This window comes from Alosa sapidissima, chromosome 16 (assembly GCF_018492685.1).
Source record: "Alosa sapidissima isolate fAloSap1 chromosome 16, fAloSap1.pri, whole genome shotgun sequence".
In the NCBI taxonomy this organism is placed as follows: domain Eukaryota; kingdom Metazoa; phylum Chordata; class Actinopteri; order Clupeiformes; family Clupeidae; genus Alosa; species Alosa sapidissima.
The window spans coordinates 26,753,033-26,775,112 of NC_055972.1; the positions used below are offsets into that span (position 1 = coordinate 26,753,033).

Consider the following 22,080-nt stretch of genomic DNA (forward strand, 5'->3'; position numbering starts at 1 on the left):
TGCAGCAGCAGCTACGCTTGCAGCGTTGAACACTTTTAGATATCCACTCAAGCATTGTGCATGTAATCGGAACAACGAGATCCGAGCATTAACAAGCCACACAGGTGCTCGAGCACAGCTAATTTACCCACCGAAAGAGCGAGAGCAACACCCAAGTCCAAATGCCACCAAAAATTGTGTGTTTACAAAATGGAGGAGATGCTTTTGTCCCCCAGCTTTTCTCGGCTTTAAGTGCTTGTCATCGTTTAACAGTATTTTTTTTATTGTTGTTGTTTTGACAGGTCGATTTAGGCTGGGTAATATGAACGAGAAAAGCTTGCCAGGCTCGCCATAACTGTGGTATTTTACCATCTAATATAATCGCATTGCTTAATGCATCCACATAGAGGAGGCTGACATTTTTCAGCAGAATGACCTTTAAAACAAATGAGGAAAATAACTACTGAAAGCCCTTCACAGAGAAGCTTTTCTGTAGCATGCAGCAGCTGCCACTCAATCAGCAGACATCGATTTACATGATGAATCACATCCATTTTCAGACAAGACCACAAGACCTGCCAGGTTTACTGTCAGGAGAACTTAACTGTATACTGTATGTACAAAAGCACATAGAGAACAATTCAAATCATGTTAACATACAGTACAAAAAGCATACACTACGCTCATAGACACTATGAAAGCATAGGCAGAGATGTACTGTTCCAGTGCATTTCTTACAGAACAAAAATATGAGTGTGTGTGTGTGTGTGTGTGTGTGTGTATGTGTGTGTGTGTGTGTCACACAATCTAGAGAGTCAATGAGTACTTTTATGTTGGAGCTCTTGAAAATGTACTGCTGCTTGTTTACCCTACATAACCCAATACACAAACTCTGAATCACTCTCCTACTGTATACCACAACAAAGACACACACACATCAGCTATAGCTATGCCTCATGTGGCATTAGACGGCCTTGTCTGTGTTGTATTAGCACTGGAGTGGAAGGTATTTCAGCTTAAGCGAACAGCCCCCCCCCCCCCCCCCCCACACACACACACACACACACCTACCCCGCCAGGCCTCCTCTGTTCTTTCCTCACTTCCTCCATCTCACTACTTCCCTCTCTCTCACACCTCCTCCTCCTCCTCCTCCTCCTCCTCTTTCTCCTCCTCCACACCACCGCGCTCTGCTCTCCACGCCTCTTCAAAGGCACCGCCAAACACCTTGATTCATTAGTCTTTAACTGGAAGTGATTTCTGTGTGTGGGTGTCCTGCTGGTCAGATGAAATGAGGGCTTTTAGTCAAGCCGCAGCCCAGACTGGACCACACAAAAGCAAAACCGTGAGAGACAAGAGATAGAGAGAGGGAGAAGAAGGGAGGGAGGGGGAGAGGGAGAAAGAGAGAGAAAGTGAGAGAAAGAGAGAGAGAGAGAGATAGAGTGAGAGAGAGAAAGAGAAAGAAAGAAAAAAAGAAAGAAAGAAAGAAAGAAAGAAAGAAAGAGAGAAAGAAAGAAAGAGAGAGAGAGAGGGAGGACCGCACCACGCCACGCAGAAACAACATGCACAGATGAGCGGAGTGTGGGGCCGGCTTCATACTAGGGCGACGACAAGAACCATCACACTCATAAGGCAGGTTGCCTCTCAGCTGAGATGATCTCAATGTACATTAGCTCGCTCACACACACACACACACCCACACACTTTCACGTGCACACACAGTGGAAAATGTCATGTTCGCCCTTTTTACGGTGACCTTACAAAGCTATAGCAACCACTACCTTCACTGAAGATTGCAAGGCTGTGGGGAATATGACGAAATTCCAAAGGCATCCACTCTCACTTCATTTTTTTTCTTTTCTAAAAAGCCACACTACAGCTATGCGGTGGATAGCGAGGACATGATGATAAGCGCGGCTAATGTTTCTTCCCTTTCTGTTTCGGAGCGAGGCCGACTAGGAAATGTGACACAGGGGAAATTTGCTATAAGTAGCTTGACACTCCAAAAAAGCAGGCCAGCCCAAGCCGCCTAGTCTCTTCCAGTGCCCAAAGGGAAATAACAGGAAGAGGTGAGTACACATTAGAGACCAGACCACCTGGACTGGAGGAGATCGAGTTATCCCATGCTTCCCACACACAAGGCCATTCCACTCAGCATTCCTTCTTCTCATTCATTTACCATCTCTTGATTTTACTGTATAAAAACGCAAGTATATTAAACATATGACATTATATTACATTTTATAGTTTGCAAAGGGAATGTGAAGCAGGACAGCAGGAACAAAAACAAAAACCATCTAGGGGCCTAACAAGTGGCGTTCTCTAAGCAACAAATGTGACAGAAAATAATCACAAATAGCATACACAATTTAAGTGTATCCATCAATGACAAACATTTAAGACAAAGCTTAATAATAAACTTGGACTACAAAAACTAGCTTTCCAAACTTGGACTGGAGGACACTGAGCCATCCCTTGTATTTCCAACACAGTAGCTTCCACTCAGTGGGGAATCACATTTGTGGTATGGGTTGAGGAGAAGAGAGTCGTACAAAATGGCCTGGCCTGGACCGAGTGGCACCACAGGCAGGCCTGTCCGCACTTTGTTCTTGCGGTCTAAGAGGAGCGTGTGATCAGGCCGTGCACTCGAGGGGCTGTACGCCAGAGGGATGGTGTCAGACACAGGCACCTTTGCTAGGTTAAAATAGTCCGAGGCGTCGTCAGCAACACCTTCAGGGATCCTCTCTGCGATAGTAGGCACTAAGTGTGAGAGGGAGAGTGAGAGACAGAGGCTCCAATTTCTCTCCTTTTTGCTATGGCTTCACACCAGAGCACCTCTGCCTCTCTCAATACCCTTTCAAATACACACACACGTGCAGATACACACACACACAGACATGTCAAACACATGTGAACACACACACACACACACACACACACACCACGTCACAGGAAAGAAAAGAAAAACAAAATCAATGCCATCCTGTTCCCTTTCCCCTTCCAGAGGCTTCACACAGGAGACAGGGCACAGGAGACAACATGGAGAGTTGGACTGGATCAAGCCTTCCCCTCTCTCTCCTATGGTGAAGGTGGACTATTCATAGTCACCATGCTCAGCAAGAGCCCACGAGAGCTCGACGAGAGCCCAGTGAGAGCCCAGCGACCAGCACCCAGAGAGCTCAAGAGCCGGCCTCCTCTGGTCCTCCGATTAATAACACACACTAGCACACACCTACCATCAGATGCCAATACTGCTCATTAAAGATTAGAGAGCCAACCAGCCCCTTCAAATATACAACATACCACATGAAAAGGGTGAACGAGTGGTCTAAAAGGAGCAACTGAGAGAGAGAGAGAGAGAACTCGAAGGGGAAAACTATTGGAGAGCAGTGAAGGGTGGTTGGCTTCCATGCTGAGCAGAGGGGTTTTTTCGGGGCGGAATGTTGTGGCACATTAAAGCACAATAGCTGGGCCTTTGTTTTCAGCAGCACGGTGATTCACAGCAGACGTGTTGCAGTGAAGTAATGTTGTGTGTTAGGCACAAGTGCGTCCTTAATGATGGATACGGAAATGGCTGCTGCGAGGAACAGCTGTGAACGACAGCTTTGCTTTCATTTACAGGGAGACAGCTATGGAGGGACAGAGAGAGAGAGAGAGAGAGAGAGAGAGAGAGAAATGGAAATCAGGAGAGATCCAGGAGGACACTCTGTATGTAAATGTTTTATTGAGCAAGGAATGATGAGGTGGAACATGGTTTCTAACGCCTCTTCATGTTACCATTCCTGAAACGGTGTCGCCTAAACAACGCAATAAGTGCACAACATAGGACTGTGAACACACATGCTTACAAGTGCTTCTACGTGCACTGTGTGCGTGTGCGTGTGTGTGTGTGTGTCTGTATAAGTGAGTGTGTGCATGTGCATGTGTGTATGAGTGTGTGTGTGATGCATGTGTATGAGTGTGTGTGTGTGTGTGTGTGTGTGTGTGTCTATAAATGTGTATAAGTGAGTGTGTGGTGCATGTGTATGAGTGTGTGTATGAGTGTGTGTGATGCATGTTTATGAGTGTGTGTGTTTGTGTTTGTGTGTGTGTACATGTGTATAAGTGAGTGTGTGCATGTGTATGTGTGTATGTGTGTGATGCATGTGTATGAGAGTGTGTGTGTGTGTGTGTGTGTGTGTGTGTGCGCATGTGTGTGTGCACAGTCCAAGCCCTCTGTGATCAGTGCAGTGGAACACTCCCTCTTCTCATCGCGCCGTGTCAAAGTGGGATGTGAAGGGCTCCAGTGGAGCAGCTCTTTATCACCTCCTTTCCTTTTCCTCCCGCATACTCACAGTCGTTACCGAGACGACGTTAGATTCCTCCTCCTCCTCCTCCTCCTCCGTGCGGTCCTGAGTTGTTTCTCGACACAGAGAGAAAGCTCTTTGATAACAGGTGATAAGATACGGCTCCTGAGAGTGCGCCGGGTGCTTTCATCATACCGTCAGATACCAGCATGGCAACAATTGGGAGAGAGAAAGAGCCGGCCCCCAGCCAGCTACGGAAAACCGCTTTTGAAACCAGATCCGCTTTCAATATTTCAACTCCCAGACAGAATTACGCTCGCTGACCTGATAAAAAGCATCATTTATCTAAAAAGGGCCAAAGGAAGTTGGTAAGTTGGCTAATTACAGATTTAGGGCTGAAACTGTAAACCAATTACAGAGGAGAGGGAGGGAAGAGGAGAATGGGAGGAGTGGTTGAGCGGCCCACATTAGAGCCCTTGTGTGTGGACTGGCCCGGGCTTTGTATGCTGATAGCCCCACCATCTCTTCTCAACCGATGGACCTTACAAGATGGCCAGGGCTATCTAAGCTGATCACAGGGCATTGTTTCAGAGCTCATTAGCACACAGGGGGGTCCAGGGGTTTTCCTTATGGTTGACAAGGAACTGGTGGTCTCCCTTCCCCCCCCCCCAAAAAAAATCTCCCTAAGACCCCCTCCTAAAGACCCCAAACACCCTCTACCCCCCCCCCCCCCCATTCTGACTCCTCTGTGAGCTCTCTTTGTCCCTCCTTCCCTGTGGCCAGGACAAGAGGAGTTAGAAAAACAAGCAGAGAAGACAAAGAGGGGGAGAAGGGGAAAGAGCCGAGAGGGGCTGTTAGTGTGGATTCCCCGAGCCCTGGACAAACATACAACACACAGGAGACAGGCTGCTAGCTCAGACCACCACCACCCCACCCCCCCCACCCCCCCGGCCTGGGGTTGGCCTGGCTTGGGTGATCTGACCAGCAGGATGTCAGCCTTCTTTAGCCTGGTTTTGTTTTTCTCTTTCTCTCTCTCTATCCCTTTCTCTCCCCACTCCATCTTCATGGCCCAGGGGAAATTGGGGGAGCTAGCTAACGCTAAACATCTGGAATCTGCATTAGAAAAGAGACCAGGGGGCCTGGAGCGCTGTGCTGTGCTGTGCTGCTGACCGGCTCAAAGACATTCAGCACATTCACCCAGAGCTACTGTCCCATGTCGCAGACTCACTGAGCCTGACTCACACAAAGGCCCAGTCAGGGGCCCAGATTGTACAATGCGCTGACATGTACACTGCCGACCCCCACCACACACACACACTCAACTGCACTCACACACACACACACACACACCTCAACTGCACTCACTCACTCACATATTCACATCCCCCCTCAATTACACCCTATTCACTCACACACACACACACACACACACACACAGGCCTTCTCAATTGCACCCTATGCACACATAGACACACACAATCCCATACCACAAACAATGACATGTTCAACCCACCCACAAGCTTCCCACACATCACACAGATTCTTTACACACCTGCAAATCACACGCACACATACACACAGACACAGACACACACACACCTTTTCTGGATGGAGGCCTGGATTTCACATTTGGCCATATTGGAAAGGTCTCGCGGCTGACAGGGGAGGATTTGGGGGGGGGGGGGGGGGGGCAGCAGAGAGATCACCGCTAATTGCCTGTGGTGGATGAATATGGAAATGAACCAGAAGGTAAATGGGAGAGAGAGAAGAAGAAAAATAGAGGGAGGAAGAGAGACAAAAAGAAAGAAAGAGAAGATGAGATAGAGGGAAGAAAAAGAAAGAGGGAGGGAGGAGAGAGAGAGAGAGAGAGAGAGAGAGAGAGAGAGAGAGAGAGAGAGAGAGAGAGAGAAGGATAAAAACACAAGCAGCTTTCTGGCACGGGCTGCTCCATGTTACCTTTAATTGGGCAATGGCTCAGGTCTGTGAGAGCCCATCAATAATGTATTCCAGTCAAAGAGCAAGTGGAGACACAGGAGATCGAAGAAAAATAATTCTCAAATCTCGCACCAGACACAGGCACAGAGTACGGCTCAGGCTCCCTGGCTAAAAAACACACATATAATTAAAGCTGGAAACTAGATTTGTCTACTTTACGCCAAATACGCAACCTAGTCCACCTATGCTACTAGGTGTATTGTGTTTTTTTCTTGTTGGGGGGGGGGTGTGTGGAAAAGGCAAACCTGAGTACTTGAAAAGGTAAACAAAGAAGACAAAAGAGACCAGACAGATTAACGACAGGAGGAAATTAAATGAAGAATTCTACCTTGGCCAGACAGGAATGTGTCACTGAGAGCCCAAAGAGGGAGCGGAGGATTCCGCAGACGTCCACTTAGTGCCGACTCAAAAAGCCCTCTTGTTCACACACTTAACCAAAATCAAGTGCTTTAATAAACTTAGCTATGCCCACCCCCCACCCCACCCCTCACACACACACAGAGTCACTGACACAGCTATGCAGCTCCTTCAAAGATATTTCTGTTGTCACAACACATCCCTATACCTCTGATAAGGTAAATTGCATCCTAGGGAAAGACAAGGGGTCCATTACCCTAAACAAGAGGTGATCTACCACGGCAGACCCCCAGGCCAACACCACCCCCTCCCCCCCACCCCCCCTTCCCACAGCTCGGCTTCTGAGATAACAGTAACCGGACACTGGCACGGCTTCTCCAGCGGGACTCTTTGAACGATCAAGAGTCAATCAGGAGCCGCTGACAGACAGGCCCGGGTAGGATGCAGAAGAGGGAATCAGTGCACGGTCAGAGAAGGGGGGGGCGTCTGACCTGAGGAAGGATGGGGTTCAATAACTGGGTGAAGGGGGGGGGGGGGGGTTGGGCCCCCAGTTGAAGAGAATCAAGTCTGACCCTTTCTCACCTACAAATCTGCAGTTCGCTTGACCCCCCACCACCATCATCCCACTGCAACCCCTCTGAACCCCCCCCCCCCCAACACCCACTCTGCCTGTCGGGAACAACACCTGGGCCTCTCCGGTTTCCATTCCGCAGACAGCCTGGACAGTTTGCCTCTGAGGGCTCCCGTGCAGGTTATGGTAACTCAATATCACCTCTGCCACTTCAGGCCAGTCCAAAACACACTCTCACAAAGACGAGTGCTGGGTAACAACAGACGCCTCCTCGTCATAATGAGGGGACACAGAGAAAAAGAGAAAGAGAGAGGGGGAAAAAAGGAAAAGAAAAGTAGCTGATAAGTGGAGCACTTTGTCTGAATGAGGGCTCTGGCAGATGTTAAGGTTTGCGCAGGATGGCCGTTTCAGGCTAACAAACAGCCTCTCCAGATGGGGACAATGGCAGCTTAACTTCCGAGCTCTTCTCCCCTGTCAAAAACAGCTGACTCGCACACACCGGGGTGAGCGGAGGTCATCCCCGGCCTTATCTGCCCCGCTCAAGGACCGCCGCGCTCGCCTCTGATTGGTCCGCGGTCTGAGTGCTGGCGGAGTGGTGTCATGGGAAGACTAATGGAGGAGAGAGGGTAGGATATCAAAAGCACCAAGAGACTGATGGGGGCAATTAACAGCGAGGGAAAAAAATTACATCAGTGAGTGATGAATGTGGAGAGAGAGAGAGAGCAGGAGAGAGAGAGAGAGAGAGAGAGAGAGAGAGAAGAGTCATATCGCATTTCCTTGAGACACTGGCTGCCTCAGGAGACAGAGAGCAGGTAGGAGCAGACAGAAGAGGAGGGGGGAGGCATGGAGGCAGCAGGGAGAAGGGCTTTTATTCTGGGGTCTCCTCCACTGTAGCCCCCGTATGGTACCAGAAGAAACCACACTTGTTGGCAACGTGCTGTCAGCAGCAGCAGCATCGATGTGTATGGTGACAGAGTGGCTTTTACATTTGAAGAGGGTTGTTTCTGTTGGCCTGATGCTTTTAATATAAAACCAAAACATGGACTCTGGGACTGAGGTAGAGAATCGTCCATTAGCATTCATCCACGAGTACAACAGGAACACATTACATATATTTATATATCTCCCTTTTACATGTATGCACACACACACAATAACCATAACAGCAGGGTCCACAGACACAAAAAGCAATACCTGAAAAAGTACTCAGACTCTCTCTCACACTGAGAATAAGAGATTTTCTCTCACGCACATACACTCACCCCCCCCCCCCCCCCCCCCCCCCCACACACTCACCTCACCTACCACTACACACACTTTGAAAAACCACAAACACCTATCCGCTTGCACGGCCCCTCACAGTCTCCTCTTTCTGCGCCTGGTATTTCTCTTACCGTTTATTCACATACACATGAGGTAGGCGCAAAACAAGTCATCTCACTTTCTCCTGCTCCCCCTAGTGGTCACCAGGCCTACCCGCAGACAGGCGCTGAAAAGCTGGAATGAAAAGACCAGGAGCAAGAGGGACTGGGGAAGGGGAGGAAAGTGAATAAGGCCCCTCCCACCGATGACATCAGCGCTCTACTGAAGCAGAGCTAGAGGCAGATGTAGGCTCACACTTGTAGTGCGCTCTAGGCAGCCGATCTGTCCTGCCAGTCCTCCTGTCCTCTCCAGAGCCAAAGGAGTGTGTGCGAGTGTAAAAGTGTGTTGAGGACACCACAACGCAGAGTCACACACACACGCGAGCGATCACGCACACGCACACACATGCACAGTGCGACCACACCGCTGCTGCTGCGGAGAATTTCTGTACGCGAGACTGGGTTTTGGATCTGAAAACACCGATAATTTCACCCTGTTGGATTTACTCTACTGGCTGACTGATTTTTGATAAGGATATTTTTGGTTTCCCTTTATAGTTGTTGATTCCCCAGGTAAGTGTGCATTGTTATGGATCTGTTGCTTTCTTGTGAGAGGCGCTGATCCGTCACTTGAATGTTATTACTAACAATAAAATTACATACTATATGTATTGTATTCCATGATTATTTTATACAATGGGAGGAGGTGTTTACATTTAACGTTAATTTTATATTTCACACGCATCAACATCAGTCCCAACCTTCAGCAGACTTCACTAACACTGTGCGTAAAAAGCTTTCTCCACCAAAAACTAATACCTAGACGTTACGCAGGAACAAATTAGTATCATGAATATAACATCATACACCGCCTGAACTCAAACACAAAATGCAGTAGGCTAGGGTTTTGCATGGGTCTCTGTAGAATACATAGGCAAACAGAGACCAGTTTTTTCATTCAGTTGCATATTTATCATAAATTGTCACGATTCTTGAAACCGTTCGCCGTTTAAGTAACATTAGAGGAGATAAGTTGTTCCACTGTCGTCTATGCGCAATTCTCCCTTTTCGTGGACTCCGTGTGCTCGGAGACGGTGATCCAAACACACATCGCTCCACTTTACCCTGGGCATTGCAGGGTTTTCCCTTCTTTCTGTTACTATCTGCATTTCTAAATAGATTTTGGAGTTATGGCAATGAACGTCGCTGGCACAGGGTAAAGGGCCAAACTGTGCCAATGTCGACTTTTCTTTACGTATTAAGCGCGAGCAACAGGGGCCTAGAAAACTTCCGACTTTGAGAATTGTGTATTATCTTCTATATTTTTGCCATTGGTTACGGGTGTGAAACCCAACTACAGTCTCCGACAGGGAGAAAAAAAGCAGAAAGCGGGGTAGATTGTTGGCAATGCCTTCGAAGACCGAGCTTTGGATGTCTCTGCTCTGCGAGTGCCTGGAATTACGATGCCTATAGGAGATGCAGATCTTGACACACGGGGCAGCTTGTGTTGCTGGGAGAAATCCGGTAAATGCTGTTGTCGACCAGTGGCTGTTTGTATTCCCCTCATTAAACCAAACAGACGTAAAGGCCTTGATAAGTCTCCTTTCATGTGGCATCTGATTTTCAGCCACGTACTTCGTCTGATTTGTAAATTGTGAGGGATAGATATCCTTTTGCGCATAAGGCAAACAGACCTGACAGATATGCGATAATTCGTCTGTTTTTAATCTATTAGGGTCCATCAGATTGGATAAGACTAGTGTTGATATTATCACGTAGACTTTAGCTTATTAGGTGCCGTCGAGCCTGAAGCGGTTCCACACAACTATCACGGCTCTGTTAAGATAAATATCGTCTGGTCTCAATAAGCATCCATCGGCAAAAAGCCCTGCTTAGGCGATAACCCCCAGCTCTATCAGATAGATCTGATTAACTCGGTTTTTAAATCTGCATTGAACTGATACTGGTTTAAGCCCGTGTTAGGTCTATTAGTTGCAAATTGACACAGCGGCAACCTCTACAATTATTCCTCACTTTATTTTCAGAAGGTTAGCTATATAGTGTTTAAGATTATTTAGAGTTATATATTTTAAGGGTTATGCAGACATTTATTCATTCTCCTGCCCCCCTCTGACCGGTCTTCTATTTAACATTTCAACAGAAAAAGAGACACATTTGGGTGTGTGACTTATTTAGAGGGGCAGATCAAATTAACCATGCCATTGATCTTGATGAAATGGTGTCAAACCCCCACTTAGCTATCTCCCTTCTTTGATTGTGAGTCAACACAAACACCACTGTGTTTCTACTTCAAAGCCAATAACACCTCAAATACACAAGCAAGTAGTGACTTCTCACTGTGGCTGAATCAAAATGGAGAGTAGAACTCGGCGCTCGTCCGATCTGAAAAGCTAACGGTGGCTGTAGTGTATGTTTACTGGCAGCTACAGATGGAGAAGGCCCATTGTTTAGAGTGTCGACCACCACAGGCAAATCGCAGTGGCCCACTGCATTCATGGGGAGTCAACGCTAAATGGATGAGTCTTTCAGGCTTTTAGAGGGGAGTCAGTCACCTTTTGTGCCCCTGACAAAACAAAAAAATAATAGTCGGACAGAATTCCGCCCTCATGTCGGACCCTAACCTTAACCTAAACTAGGCAATCAAAGTTAGGTCTGTCTATTCTTCCCCATCCAGAGTTAATTTTTAAGCATACATTTTAAGCAACTTTTTGCAACTAATATGCTTTGGCTAAAATTCACTAGACATATAGTCTGGAGATGGACAGACAGATAGGGAACAGGTGAATCACAGCTTATGCAAATACAACATACATCAATTTCTGCCCCTGTCAGAGCCTACCCACATGCAGCAGAGTGTAGGCAAATCAAAATGAGTCTGTCTACATGTCCACTGGCTACAACAAACACCCTGGCTTAGCAGGGGGTGCGTACGCGTGGCAATTAAGGCTCTACCAGTCTTACTGCGTGTTCTGTGTGCGTGTGTGTGAATGGATGTGTACGAGTCAGTTAGACGGTCTGTTGGGCTCCTCACACAAGCCTCATGCAGGAGCGCCTACCACCCCCAAGTGGGGAAAAGGAGCGCAGCTGCCGCAGACCTTCTCTTTTCAGCCGGCACAAAAGACAGCGAGACCCCCTGTCTGCCCCCAGACTCCTCTCTGCCTACGGAGGCCTGGGGACACACGGGGGTGGGGGAGCGTGTGTGTGTGTGTGTGTGTGTGTGTGTGATCATTTGCTTAGCTCTAAAATACAGAATTTAGTTGCTCATTTTACATTTCAGCCACGTCCAAACATTTGTTCCTGCTCTTGTTGGCGACATCATTTTCCTTTTTGTTGTTTTTATCGTCCCTTTTTTGTGATTTTAAATAGCAAAGCAGGAAAAGATATCCATGAGTGACTTGTGAACATGTGCACAGAGAGACACAGTGTAGAAAGGCCAATCCGTTGGAACTGGCCTAGGGTGCTGCATTTATTATTTAATGGGGAAGAAAAATCTGTTTTCTCTCAACTGGAACCAGACACAAGCAGATCCATACTGAACAGAGGCCAAAGCTAAAAATAACTAGATCATTTTATATCGTTGGTTTAATGTCAAGTCATGCTTGGTAGACCTCCCTTTTTTGTATTCATTTATACTAACTCTGAGAAGGCAACAACACAAAGACTGTTATTTCTTATTTGAGAAACTAGGATAATATTTGTTTTTGACATAAGTGTTTAAGCAGTCAAACTTAACCATAATCTTAATATCTTAATCCTAAATACTGCACATAAATAGGGGAGAAAATACTCATCATGTCTGCTTCCCTATACAATTTTCATTGTTTTAAGCTTGAGAAACTTGTGAAACTTTGTCTTCTCTCTTTTTTTGAGTATTACTGTATTAAAGATACAATGTGCTCTGAAATACTTTTTGGCAGGCATGAAATTGTTTCCATTTAATTCTCCCTCGTCATGTGTTATCCATATTCGTTTGTCTGCAGGGCATGAAATCCTTTGCCCAGTTACTGTAGCTTAGAGACCACATTAGTGTGTGTTGAGCCCATTGTGAACCGCTCTGTCTGGGCCTGGCTTGCTGTGCCTGTAACACACACACACACAGTTTTTGGACCAAGATGCTCCATTTAACTTCCACTAGTGCAGAGCAATGGAGCAGAAGCAGGTCTGACCATTAGAAAAATCTCCTGACGGCTTAAGGATCTTATTAAACCGATAGAGAGAGGTGTCCATCACCGAATTCTTCTAACCCCCAGCTCCTTGGCTTCACACACTCACACACAAAAGAAAAACCTTGTTTTGTACGAGTGGAGTAAAAGGAGAGAGAGAGAGAGAGAGAGAGAAAGAGAGAGAGAGAGAGAGAGAGAGAGAGCGAGAGCGAGAGAGAGAGAGAGAGAGGGGTGGGGGCTTAAAAGTTGAACCGAATGGAAAAAAGGCAGATAATGCTGAGAGGAGAGACAGACTAGGGCCACGAGAGGAGACCCTGCTTGGGCTCCCCGTGAGCAGATTCCAAGGCCCTCATGCTTGCCTTGTAATGAACAATGGGCCGCAGCTACTTTGGTGAAATCCGATGAGCGTGGAAAAAAGCAGCTAGCCAGGCCGACTAAGAAATTGGCACTCATCACCTCCACAGCGGGGCCGGCCTGGTTAACGGAGCTACGCATTAACAGCCTTAAGTCAGTGGCGGAAATATTCCAGAAATACTACATACAATACATACGCTGACTACAGCTATTTTCTATTTTCACATTCCTTTGTATTTATTTATTTGTTTTAGAGGGAGGCGGTGGTGGTTACTGTTTGCCTGCTAAGCAACAACCTGCCTATCGGCCTGTGTAGCGATCTGGGCTGTCCTCTCGCAGACCTTCTAGCCACATTGCCTGTTGTTGTCAGCTAATGTCCGTGGAAAAGCTCCATCACACTCTAATTAGCGGACTTGTAAGCCCTGACTCCCTAAGAACAGATGTTTGTTATACCATTGGCAGTGTAGTGTGTTCGCATAAATTAGCAATACATTGCCCAGGCTTATATCTGGAAATGTATTGCTAATATATTGCTAGTATACAAATTTAATATCGTCGGGATTCAGGTTGATGCATATTTAAAACACATAATCAGAATTTCAATTGTGTTATGCTGCTGTTGTATAATTCATATCATTAGAATGATTTTTGGTCTTCACAATCAAAATGTGCGAAAAAAGCAACACCCTTGATTTTTACCAGAGAAAAACAACTGTGAGAGCAGTTAAAAAAAAACAGTGAAAACACTGATTGCAGCAGGGCCAGACTAAAGCTAAAATGGCAAAGGGCAAATTAAATATGTTATTTAGGGGAGGGAAGGAAAACAAGAAAATAACTGCTTGTGGAGTTACACAGGATTTTCATGGTTGGCCCTGGAATCTATAACCGCTCTTCTATGCCTATACGTTATATAGGCCCATCAGGCCATTTGAAGTATACTAAGGTCACATCTGTTGTTCTCCTCTAATCTACAGTTACAATAGCGCGATGTGCCACTGTATTTAGATACAACAGAAGGAAGGGCTGTATTATTAGACTCTGTCTTTGGCTGGACTCCTAATCGAGTTACTCCGAGTCTCTCTCAATTCCCTAATCTTCCCCTCTTGTCAGGGACTACAACTGTTAAGTGGCCAGGGTGTGTGTTACCTGACTTGCCTCCTCTTGTTTGACACAGCGAGGGGTTAGCAGCGCCAGGGCACGGGGAGGCTTCCAGGCAAGGACGCAAACTATTGTGTTTGTCAGAAAGGGCCTGTGTCGTTTGGCTTTGGCTAGGGAAATTCTATTTTTACACGCTTGTGTAAGGAAAGGCTGCTGCGCTTGAAGTAGGCCAGGGGAGGGAGCAGATGGGGGCAGGGGTGTGTACGGTGGTCGTGGTGTGTGTGTGTGTGTGTGGACTCTGGAGGTGGCGAGCATAAGATGGCCATCTTGGTATTCATGAGAGGTCCAGATGAGCCAGGTTCATTTCCCATGTACATTTTTAACCCGAGTGAGGGCATTTGTGGGTTTTTTTCCTCTCTTGTTCTTGCTCCGGTAGCTCATCAAGTTGGCTGAAGGGTCCAGTGCACACGTGTGTGTGTGTGTCCAGAGGACAGGGCAGCTGTGCTTTAGAAAAAAATCAGCATTGATCAAGCTCCAGTCAGATTTACGCCCAACACACACACCCCGCAGACACACACACACACACACACACACACACACACACACACACACACACACACACACACACACACACACACACACACACAAACCCCTTGCATCTTTCCCCCATATTCAACCATTTTCTCATTTTCGTTTTACAACCAGGAGCAAGGCAGAGCGAAAACACTGAAAGCACAATCCACCAGACAACTGAGCAAAGCTGGAACAACCCGCCCACAGCCATTGTGACAGAGCCTTAGCGACTGTAGCTTTTCATATGCAAAGAAATTCTTTTCTCCCATCACCAGCCGAGGGGGGGTTGGGGTTTTGGGGAGGTGGGGGAGTGCGAGGGTTAGAGGTGGTCAGGCTAATGCACACAATCACCAGAGTGGGCAGGGGGGCAAGTTTCTTTTTTCTTTTTTTTTTCAAAAATCCCAAACAGTCCTTCTAATCCAGGTTTCACAAATAGTGGCCTTCTCTATATTTCAGGCAGACAACTTAAGCCAAAGTAAGCCAAACTGCAAAGGTATCTGCTGGCACAGAGAAACACCATAAGCTTTAAACGCCATCTCCCCCACCGGGAACAGCTGAACAACCAGAAGAAATGTGCTTTATATAACTGCTCTTCATGTTACTCATGAACTCATTTAGAAGTAAGCCTATGCATGAAATTAGTTTAATGCATAAAGACTGGTTTAATGCATTTTTTCTTACATCTTTTATGTTGACCTATTCATAAATTAGATATCTACCTTAAAAATATAAGCCTAATTATCCAGTTATTGCTCACTTAAACAGCTAATAGATATTGTTCCCCTTTAAATAAAAGCCAAGAAGCCTTTTTTTATTTTATGATTACGGTGGCAGTAAACTTGACTTGGGCACAGTGATAGTGACAATTATTTTGTGTTGTTTAATGTTGTTTTTAAGGATCCAACCACTTACTTAAGTGCAACAGTGCGGTGCAAAACTGTATCCAGCTAGGAAATGTAATCTTCCATTTAACTTAATGGGCATCTGTACAGCAATCAGCTGTAACGGCACACTAAAATCAGTGCCTGGGAATTCAAGTCTGTAGAGCACTCTCAAAGGCAGTGTTGAGTGGAAATGTTATACCAGAAAACTGAACTTTCAACTGTTTTTTTCCCACCCTCTCCGAATAAGACCTTTCAGATATGGGACCAGCAAACTAGGTTTATATGACAAGTTTGGAATTTAGCTGGGAAATGCTGCCTGCAAAGACGTGAGATGACTTAACGTGTTTCCCCTCTGATTGTGTTTCCAAGGAGTGACCTAAGAAGAGGTGCAGCATGGGAAACTCAGTGGGCGTCTGACAGGAGAGACCGCAGGTTCCCGAGGAGAGAGAGGAGGGGACCGGGACGACGTTGACGTCAACGACGACAACTACGCCAGTGCACAGTGTTCCCTCAGAGCCACGAGGCTGGATACATTATTCATGCCAGAGCCTGGAGCGAGAGAACAGGATTCTGGGATTGCCGGAGGGCTGGGCGTTCGGAAGTAAGCGGGCGCTGGATTTGAGCCTCTGATTCGGGCAGCTTGACATGGCTCAGCCTTAGTTTGGGCCTCTATGCCAGGTTCAGTCCGCATAGGGGGAGAGGATCTACTGCTGTCTTGGCCTATTCCGTCTCAACAAGGAGCCTCTGACCAACACAAAAGGGTCTAATTTGGAGGCCCAAGCTATTGCTCCAGCACATAAAGGGATTCTGCATGCGCCGTTTGTTTTTTTCTTTAATATTCTCAGAATTTCATGCAAGCATCGGAGCAGGAAGCCTGAGGTTCGTCTCAGCAGCAGAGGAGCTTTCTTTATAGGTTTATCTACCATGGCAAAGCCTTTGATGGCATGAACCCTGGACACTGCAGTACAACACAAAAGGTCAGCCGCATAAACAAGGATCAGTTCAGCAAATACCAGCCGGGTCAGGATCTAACCAAGAGAGACCCCTCAGACAACGTGGACAAACAGCTCCAGAAAGGAACAAGAAAGAGGAGCTTAAAGGCCTCATTGGATTGCTGGTGGCTGCAGAGGATTTGCTGGTTCTTTTAAATCAGGTATGACAAATATGAATGGCTGTGCCCCTCTCCGCCTGACTGACCAAACCACAGTTCCTAATGAGAAAAGCAGGAAGAGAGGTCACGACAGCAGCGCATAATTAAAGTAATAAATCAGTATTAGACTAATTAAATAGAAAAACACACTTCAGTAGACACAGGAAAAAAAGACACCAGCCAGGAAAAAAGCCAGGAACAAAAGTAGTTCACATATTGTGTTGTTTAGAATTAACTGCAAAAAAAGACAGTGGAAAAGATTTGCTGTTGATTTGGATTTCTTTTTTTCTTTTTTCTCAGGCTGTTCTCTGTTTACAGCTTTATGTGTCTGCGGTAACAATTCAAGATAATCAATTCAAGTAATTCCACCAGTAAATGGTCTTGCATTTATTCAGGAGATTACATTTAGATTGAGAAACTATTTTACATGTGATTAGAACCAAAATTCCTAACAGTTCAAACAAAGCAGAAAATCAATAGCTTACACACCTTTTTACTTCTCCATCAGTATTCATGGAGAAATGTTTTATCTCTTTCTCTCCTCTCCACACCTTGTGAAAAAGGGAAAAGCCTAATCTGAAATGCCTCACCACGGATGCAAATCCGGGAGAGAAGCCGGGTGAAAGAGCAGGAGGGTTTTACAACAGTTAATCAACAAGGCCTGACTTGTTCACCCGTGCAGTCTGCTGCCATGAAAGGCAGCCTTGAAACACACAGTCTCACTAAGGAAATGTGTAAAACAACTAGACCCTGCTCCAGCTATTATATTACAGAAGCCAGCGAGGAGGACAACAAAAATACACAGGCACTCAATTCAAAGTCAGGCTCATACAGCAATGGGTTTCAACATCATTTTAACAGCCATTTATTTTTCACTTGTACCTATTTTCCTCAAAAATGACTTTAATGAAAATATTAAATCACCACAGGCACTGGCACATTTGTACTTTTTAATTTGTTTCCTGGTTTGACAATATCTGTGGCCACTTCTGATTAATTTAACAGGAAACATGGTGTCTTAAATTGCATCATTTAGAAAGAAAAGTTGCTTGAGGCTGCATTTATACAAACCGTAATTATTAGAGCATGATAGTGCTTTTCCTCAAAAGGCCTTTTGGATTAAATTTTCTCCTCTGTTTTTTTTCCCTTTCCTCCAGGGGATTTCGGCATAATCAGTCTACACAACAGACGACTCTCAAGATGGTGTGTCCGAACAGATTCCTCCTTACTTTCCTGATCCATGCTGGATTACTCCTGTGTCTGGCCAGGCCACTGGTCACCTGCCCTTCCCAATGCCGCTGCGACGGGACGTTCATCTACTGCAACGACCGCGAGCTGACCTCCATCCCCAGTGGCCTCCCAGAGGACGCCACCGTCCTCTTCCTGCAGAACAACCGCATCAAGAGTGCCGGGATCCCCACGGACCTGCGCAGGCTGGTCAACGTGGAGAAGATCTACCTATACTGCAACAACCTGGATGAGTTCCCGACCAACCTGCCTTTAAACGTGAAGGAGCTTCACCTGCAGGAGAACAACATCCGCATGATCACCCACTCCTCTCTGGCTCAGATCCCGTTCATTGAGGAGCTACACCTGGACGACAACTCTGTTTCAGCGGTGAGCATCGAGGAGGGGGCTTTCAGGGACAGTATCCACTTGCGACTGCTCTTTCTGTCCCGCAACCACCTGAGCACGATCCCTTCCGGTCTACCCATGTCCATCGAGGAGCTGCGCTTTGACGACAACCGCATCTCCTCCATCTCCGAGCTGTCGCTGCAGGACCTCATTAACCTGAAGCGGCTGGTTCTGGACGGGAACTTGCTCAACAACCGGGGCATCGGGGAAATGGCCTTCGTGAACCTGGTCAACCTGACAGAGCTCTCACTGGTGCGCAACTCGCTGACGTCACCACCAGCCAACTTGCCTGGCAACAGCCTGGAGAAGCTGCAGCTGCAGGACAACCACATCAACCGGGTGCCACCTGGGGCTTTTGCTTACCTGAGGCAGCTCTATCGCTTGGACCTGTCCGGCAACAACCTGAGTAGCCTGCCCCTGGGTGTCTTCGAAGACCTGGATAACCTCACCCAGCTGCTGCTGCGGAACAACCCCTGGTATTGCAACTGCCACATGAAGTGGGTCCGTGACTGGCTGCGCACCCTGCCGTCAAAGGTCAATGTGCGGGGCTTCATGTGCCAGGGCCCGGACAAGGTGAAAGGCATGGCTATCAAAGATCTATCCACGGAGCAGTTTGACTGCACAGACGAGGATGTACCCCCCATCTACGAAACCACAACGGTCTCTAACACGCTGCCCCCCTCAAAGCCACAGTGGCCCTCCTATGTGACTAAAAGACCTGTGGTCAAAGTGCCGGATATAAGCAAACACTACCGTAGCACAACGCCATCTGGGAGAAAGATCATCACTATAAACGTCAAGTCCAGCAGTGCAGAGACTGTCCACATTTCCTGGAGGGTGTCACAGCCTATGACCGCCTTGCGGCTCAGCTGGCTAAAGCTGGGACACAGCCCCGCCTTTGGGTCCATCACAGAGACCATCGTCCAGGGGGAGAGAACGGAGTATCTCCTCACCGCTCTCGAGCCCGAGTCCTCCTATCGGATATGCATGGTTCCCATGGAGACTAGTAACATTTACCTGTCGGACGAGGCACCCGTTTGCATAGAGACAGAGACCAGTTCCCTGAAAGCGTACAACCCCACCACCACCTTGAACAGGGAGCAGGAGAAGGAGCCTTACAAAAATTCCAGTCTGCCTTTAGCTGCTATTATCGGTGGGGCCGTAGCACTTTTGGCCATCATCATGTTGGCGCTGGTGTGCTGGTACGTGCACCGGAACGGCTCTCTGTTTTCCAGAAATTGCACGTACAACAAGGGCCGGCGGAGGAAGGACGACTATGCCGAGGCCGGAACAAAGAAGGACAATTCCATCCTGGAGATTAGAGAGGCTTCTTTTCAGATGATACCTATAAATCATGTTCCCGTGTCCAAGGAGGAGTTTGTGATACACACTATTTTCCCTCCTAATGGCTTGAGTCTCTACAAAAGTCCGCCCAGCGACATGAAGAACAGTATGAACAACAGAAGCTTCAGAGACAGTGGAATACCAGATTCAGACCACTCTCACTCATGATACTCCACACAGACTTTGGGAGAAAAAAAGACATTTGATCATGAATGAGTGACTTGAGAAATAGTTGGTCTTTTGCAACACACTGGATCTAAAAAGACTGAGAAAGCAATGTTCTGTACATTTGCCATATAATTTATATTTAAGGACAATTTATTAAAAGACAAATGTTCAAATTGCAGGCCATCATTGAGCTGGCAGTGAATGCAGTCACAAACTGCAATTCTATATTTTAGAGATTTGTAGTAATTTGTACTGTATTTCCTTTCCTTAAGGTTTCTGACCAATTAAAAACGTTGTGTTCTACTGAAATATGATGACTTGTCAACTGTGAAAGTGGGTTTTCATTGCTGTGTTGAACAATCAGAGTTTAGAGAACTTGTAGTATAAAGCACAGGTCATTCGTTTTGCTATGTTTCTGTCAGAAAAAAAACAAATGGAAAGGTAAAATCATGAATACCTTGGGAAAATAGGGCACAGCTGACTAAAGAGTAAATACATGGAGGGAATCCGGCCATTTTGTCTTGCCTAGGGAAGAACACACTGCATTATATGCATCCTCAAGGCAACGCAGGGCTTGTGTCTGGAATCCTAGTTAAAGAGTTAACCAAGGTGGAGTAGTTTCAGACTATATTTCTCTACATTGTTTTGCTTGTGGAGATAGATTACCCCACGTAGTGTGGGACCTGCAGACCCACAGCACAGTTTCCCTGGACTAAACTCCTGTGTCTTCAGCGCCACTGACTGTCACAGCACAGCGCAGGAGACATTCAAGCACACAGATATATTTTACAAGGAGATGGTGGTCTTTCAGTAAAAACCAGGGCAGACAAGGTGACACAGGAGAAAACAAATCTCAATTGTTCAAGTCAACAAGGAAAAATAAGAACAACAACATCAGAGCTTTCAGTACAGTGTTCCATAAATGTCAAGAATGCCCTTCAAAAGTCATATATTCTGGGCAGTAAAAAAATGATATGGTAAGAATTACATTTTGGCTTTTTTGGAATACAAAGTGTCCGCAATTTTTTATTTTGTTTTGTTCTTTTAATAAGAAATATTATTTGTATTTTTTCCAATTTAAGCCACTTTTATGTTGCCACAATTTTATTGTTCTTTACAACTTAAGACCAAAGTGCATTGTATGCCCTTTGGCCTGTCTTGTATGTGCCTTGATCCAATGCTTAATGTATTTAGCTTTTTGAAAGAATAAATCAGTGACTTAACTTTTTTTCATACACACTTGAATATGATAAAATATTGGTCATATTACAAAATAAAAGTGGATAAAAATTAAGCACATGGTCTCTCTTACCACCACATAGGCACCCTGAACCCAAGTAGAGCTTACACCCTCTCTCTATCTCTCTCTGTCTATTTCTCAGTCTCTCACTTTTCCTTACCACGACACCAATGCCGCAGTACAGGGAGTCTGCTCTATAGAGCAGCATCTGCTTGAGGCTGAGAGTGATCTTTTGTGAGGCTTAGCCATGTATGACTTATCGGTTTGGCCAGAGTGGGGAAATATCAGTGTGACTGTCTGCGGAAGCTAAATTAGCCCTATGGAGGGATGAGACACAGAGCGAGATGCGCCTCGCAGCCACAGGGGGAGATGTATCTAATGACTAGCTAGCATACGGAGGGTGGCGTAGGCCCTGCTGGGGCCGACTGTCAGCACGCTGCGCTTGGCCGTAAACACCGAGACAGCTCCAGGCCCCTGGCGGAAAGACATTGTTGCCTTTCATTTATGCATGGCCCACACACACACACACGTGCGCACGCACACACAGGCGCGGCAGACAGACACCCACTGAGACAGGCAGATACACACATGCACACATATAAGGCACATGAACACACTCTGTCACACACACACACGCACTCACACATGAATAGATGCTTACCAAGATAAAGCACTAGAAATACCCGAGACACATATGCGAACACACTCACAGTGCGTCAGTGCCCCCACGCTTGCACACACACGACGTCTCGAAACATACGCAGAGCACACTAGCACACAACTTTAATTACAGTACAGAGAAGAGGTTAAGAGCACCAGGAATGATCCAAACCTAAAGTATACACAGACCGTCCTTTTGCACTAAATATATCACATCACATCAGCAGTGAAAGAAAGTGCACA

The 22,080-nt window shown here is 46.5% G+C and overlaps 2 protein-coding genes across 8 annotated transcripts in view; one reads left to right on the top strand and one right to left on the bottom strand.

Annotated features, from left to right (window-relative positions):
• Window positions 1-22,080, bottom strand: part of macrod2 (mono-ADP ribosylhydrolase 2) — a 497,711-nt gene that overhangs the window by 396,003 nt on the left and 79,628 nt on the right. The gene's annotated exons all lie outside the window — the stretch shown is intronic.
• flrt3 (fibronectin leucine rich transmembrane 3) lies at window positions 8,817-20,379 on the top strand. The gene is made up of 3 exons (XM_042065447.1): window positions 8,817-9,120; window positions 16,010-16,793; window positions 17,948-20,379. Exon 3 carries the CDS (start codon window positions 17,991-17,993, stop codon window positions 19,935-19,937), a length of 1,947 nt encoding a protein of 648 aa, XP_041921381.1. The 5' UTR covers window positions 8,817-9,120; window positions 16,010-16,793; window positions 17,948-17,990; the 3' UTR covers window positions 19,938-20,379.

Bases quoted from the DNA above. Each gene is read 5' to 3' on its own strand.
- flrt3 (XM_042065447.1), top strand. From the start codon at position 17,991: ATGGTGTGTCCGAACAGATTCCTCCTTACTTTCCTGATCCATGCTGGA.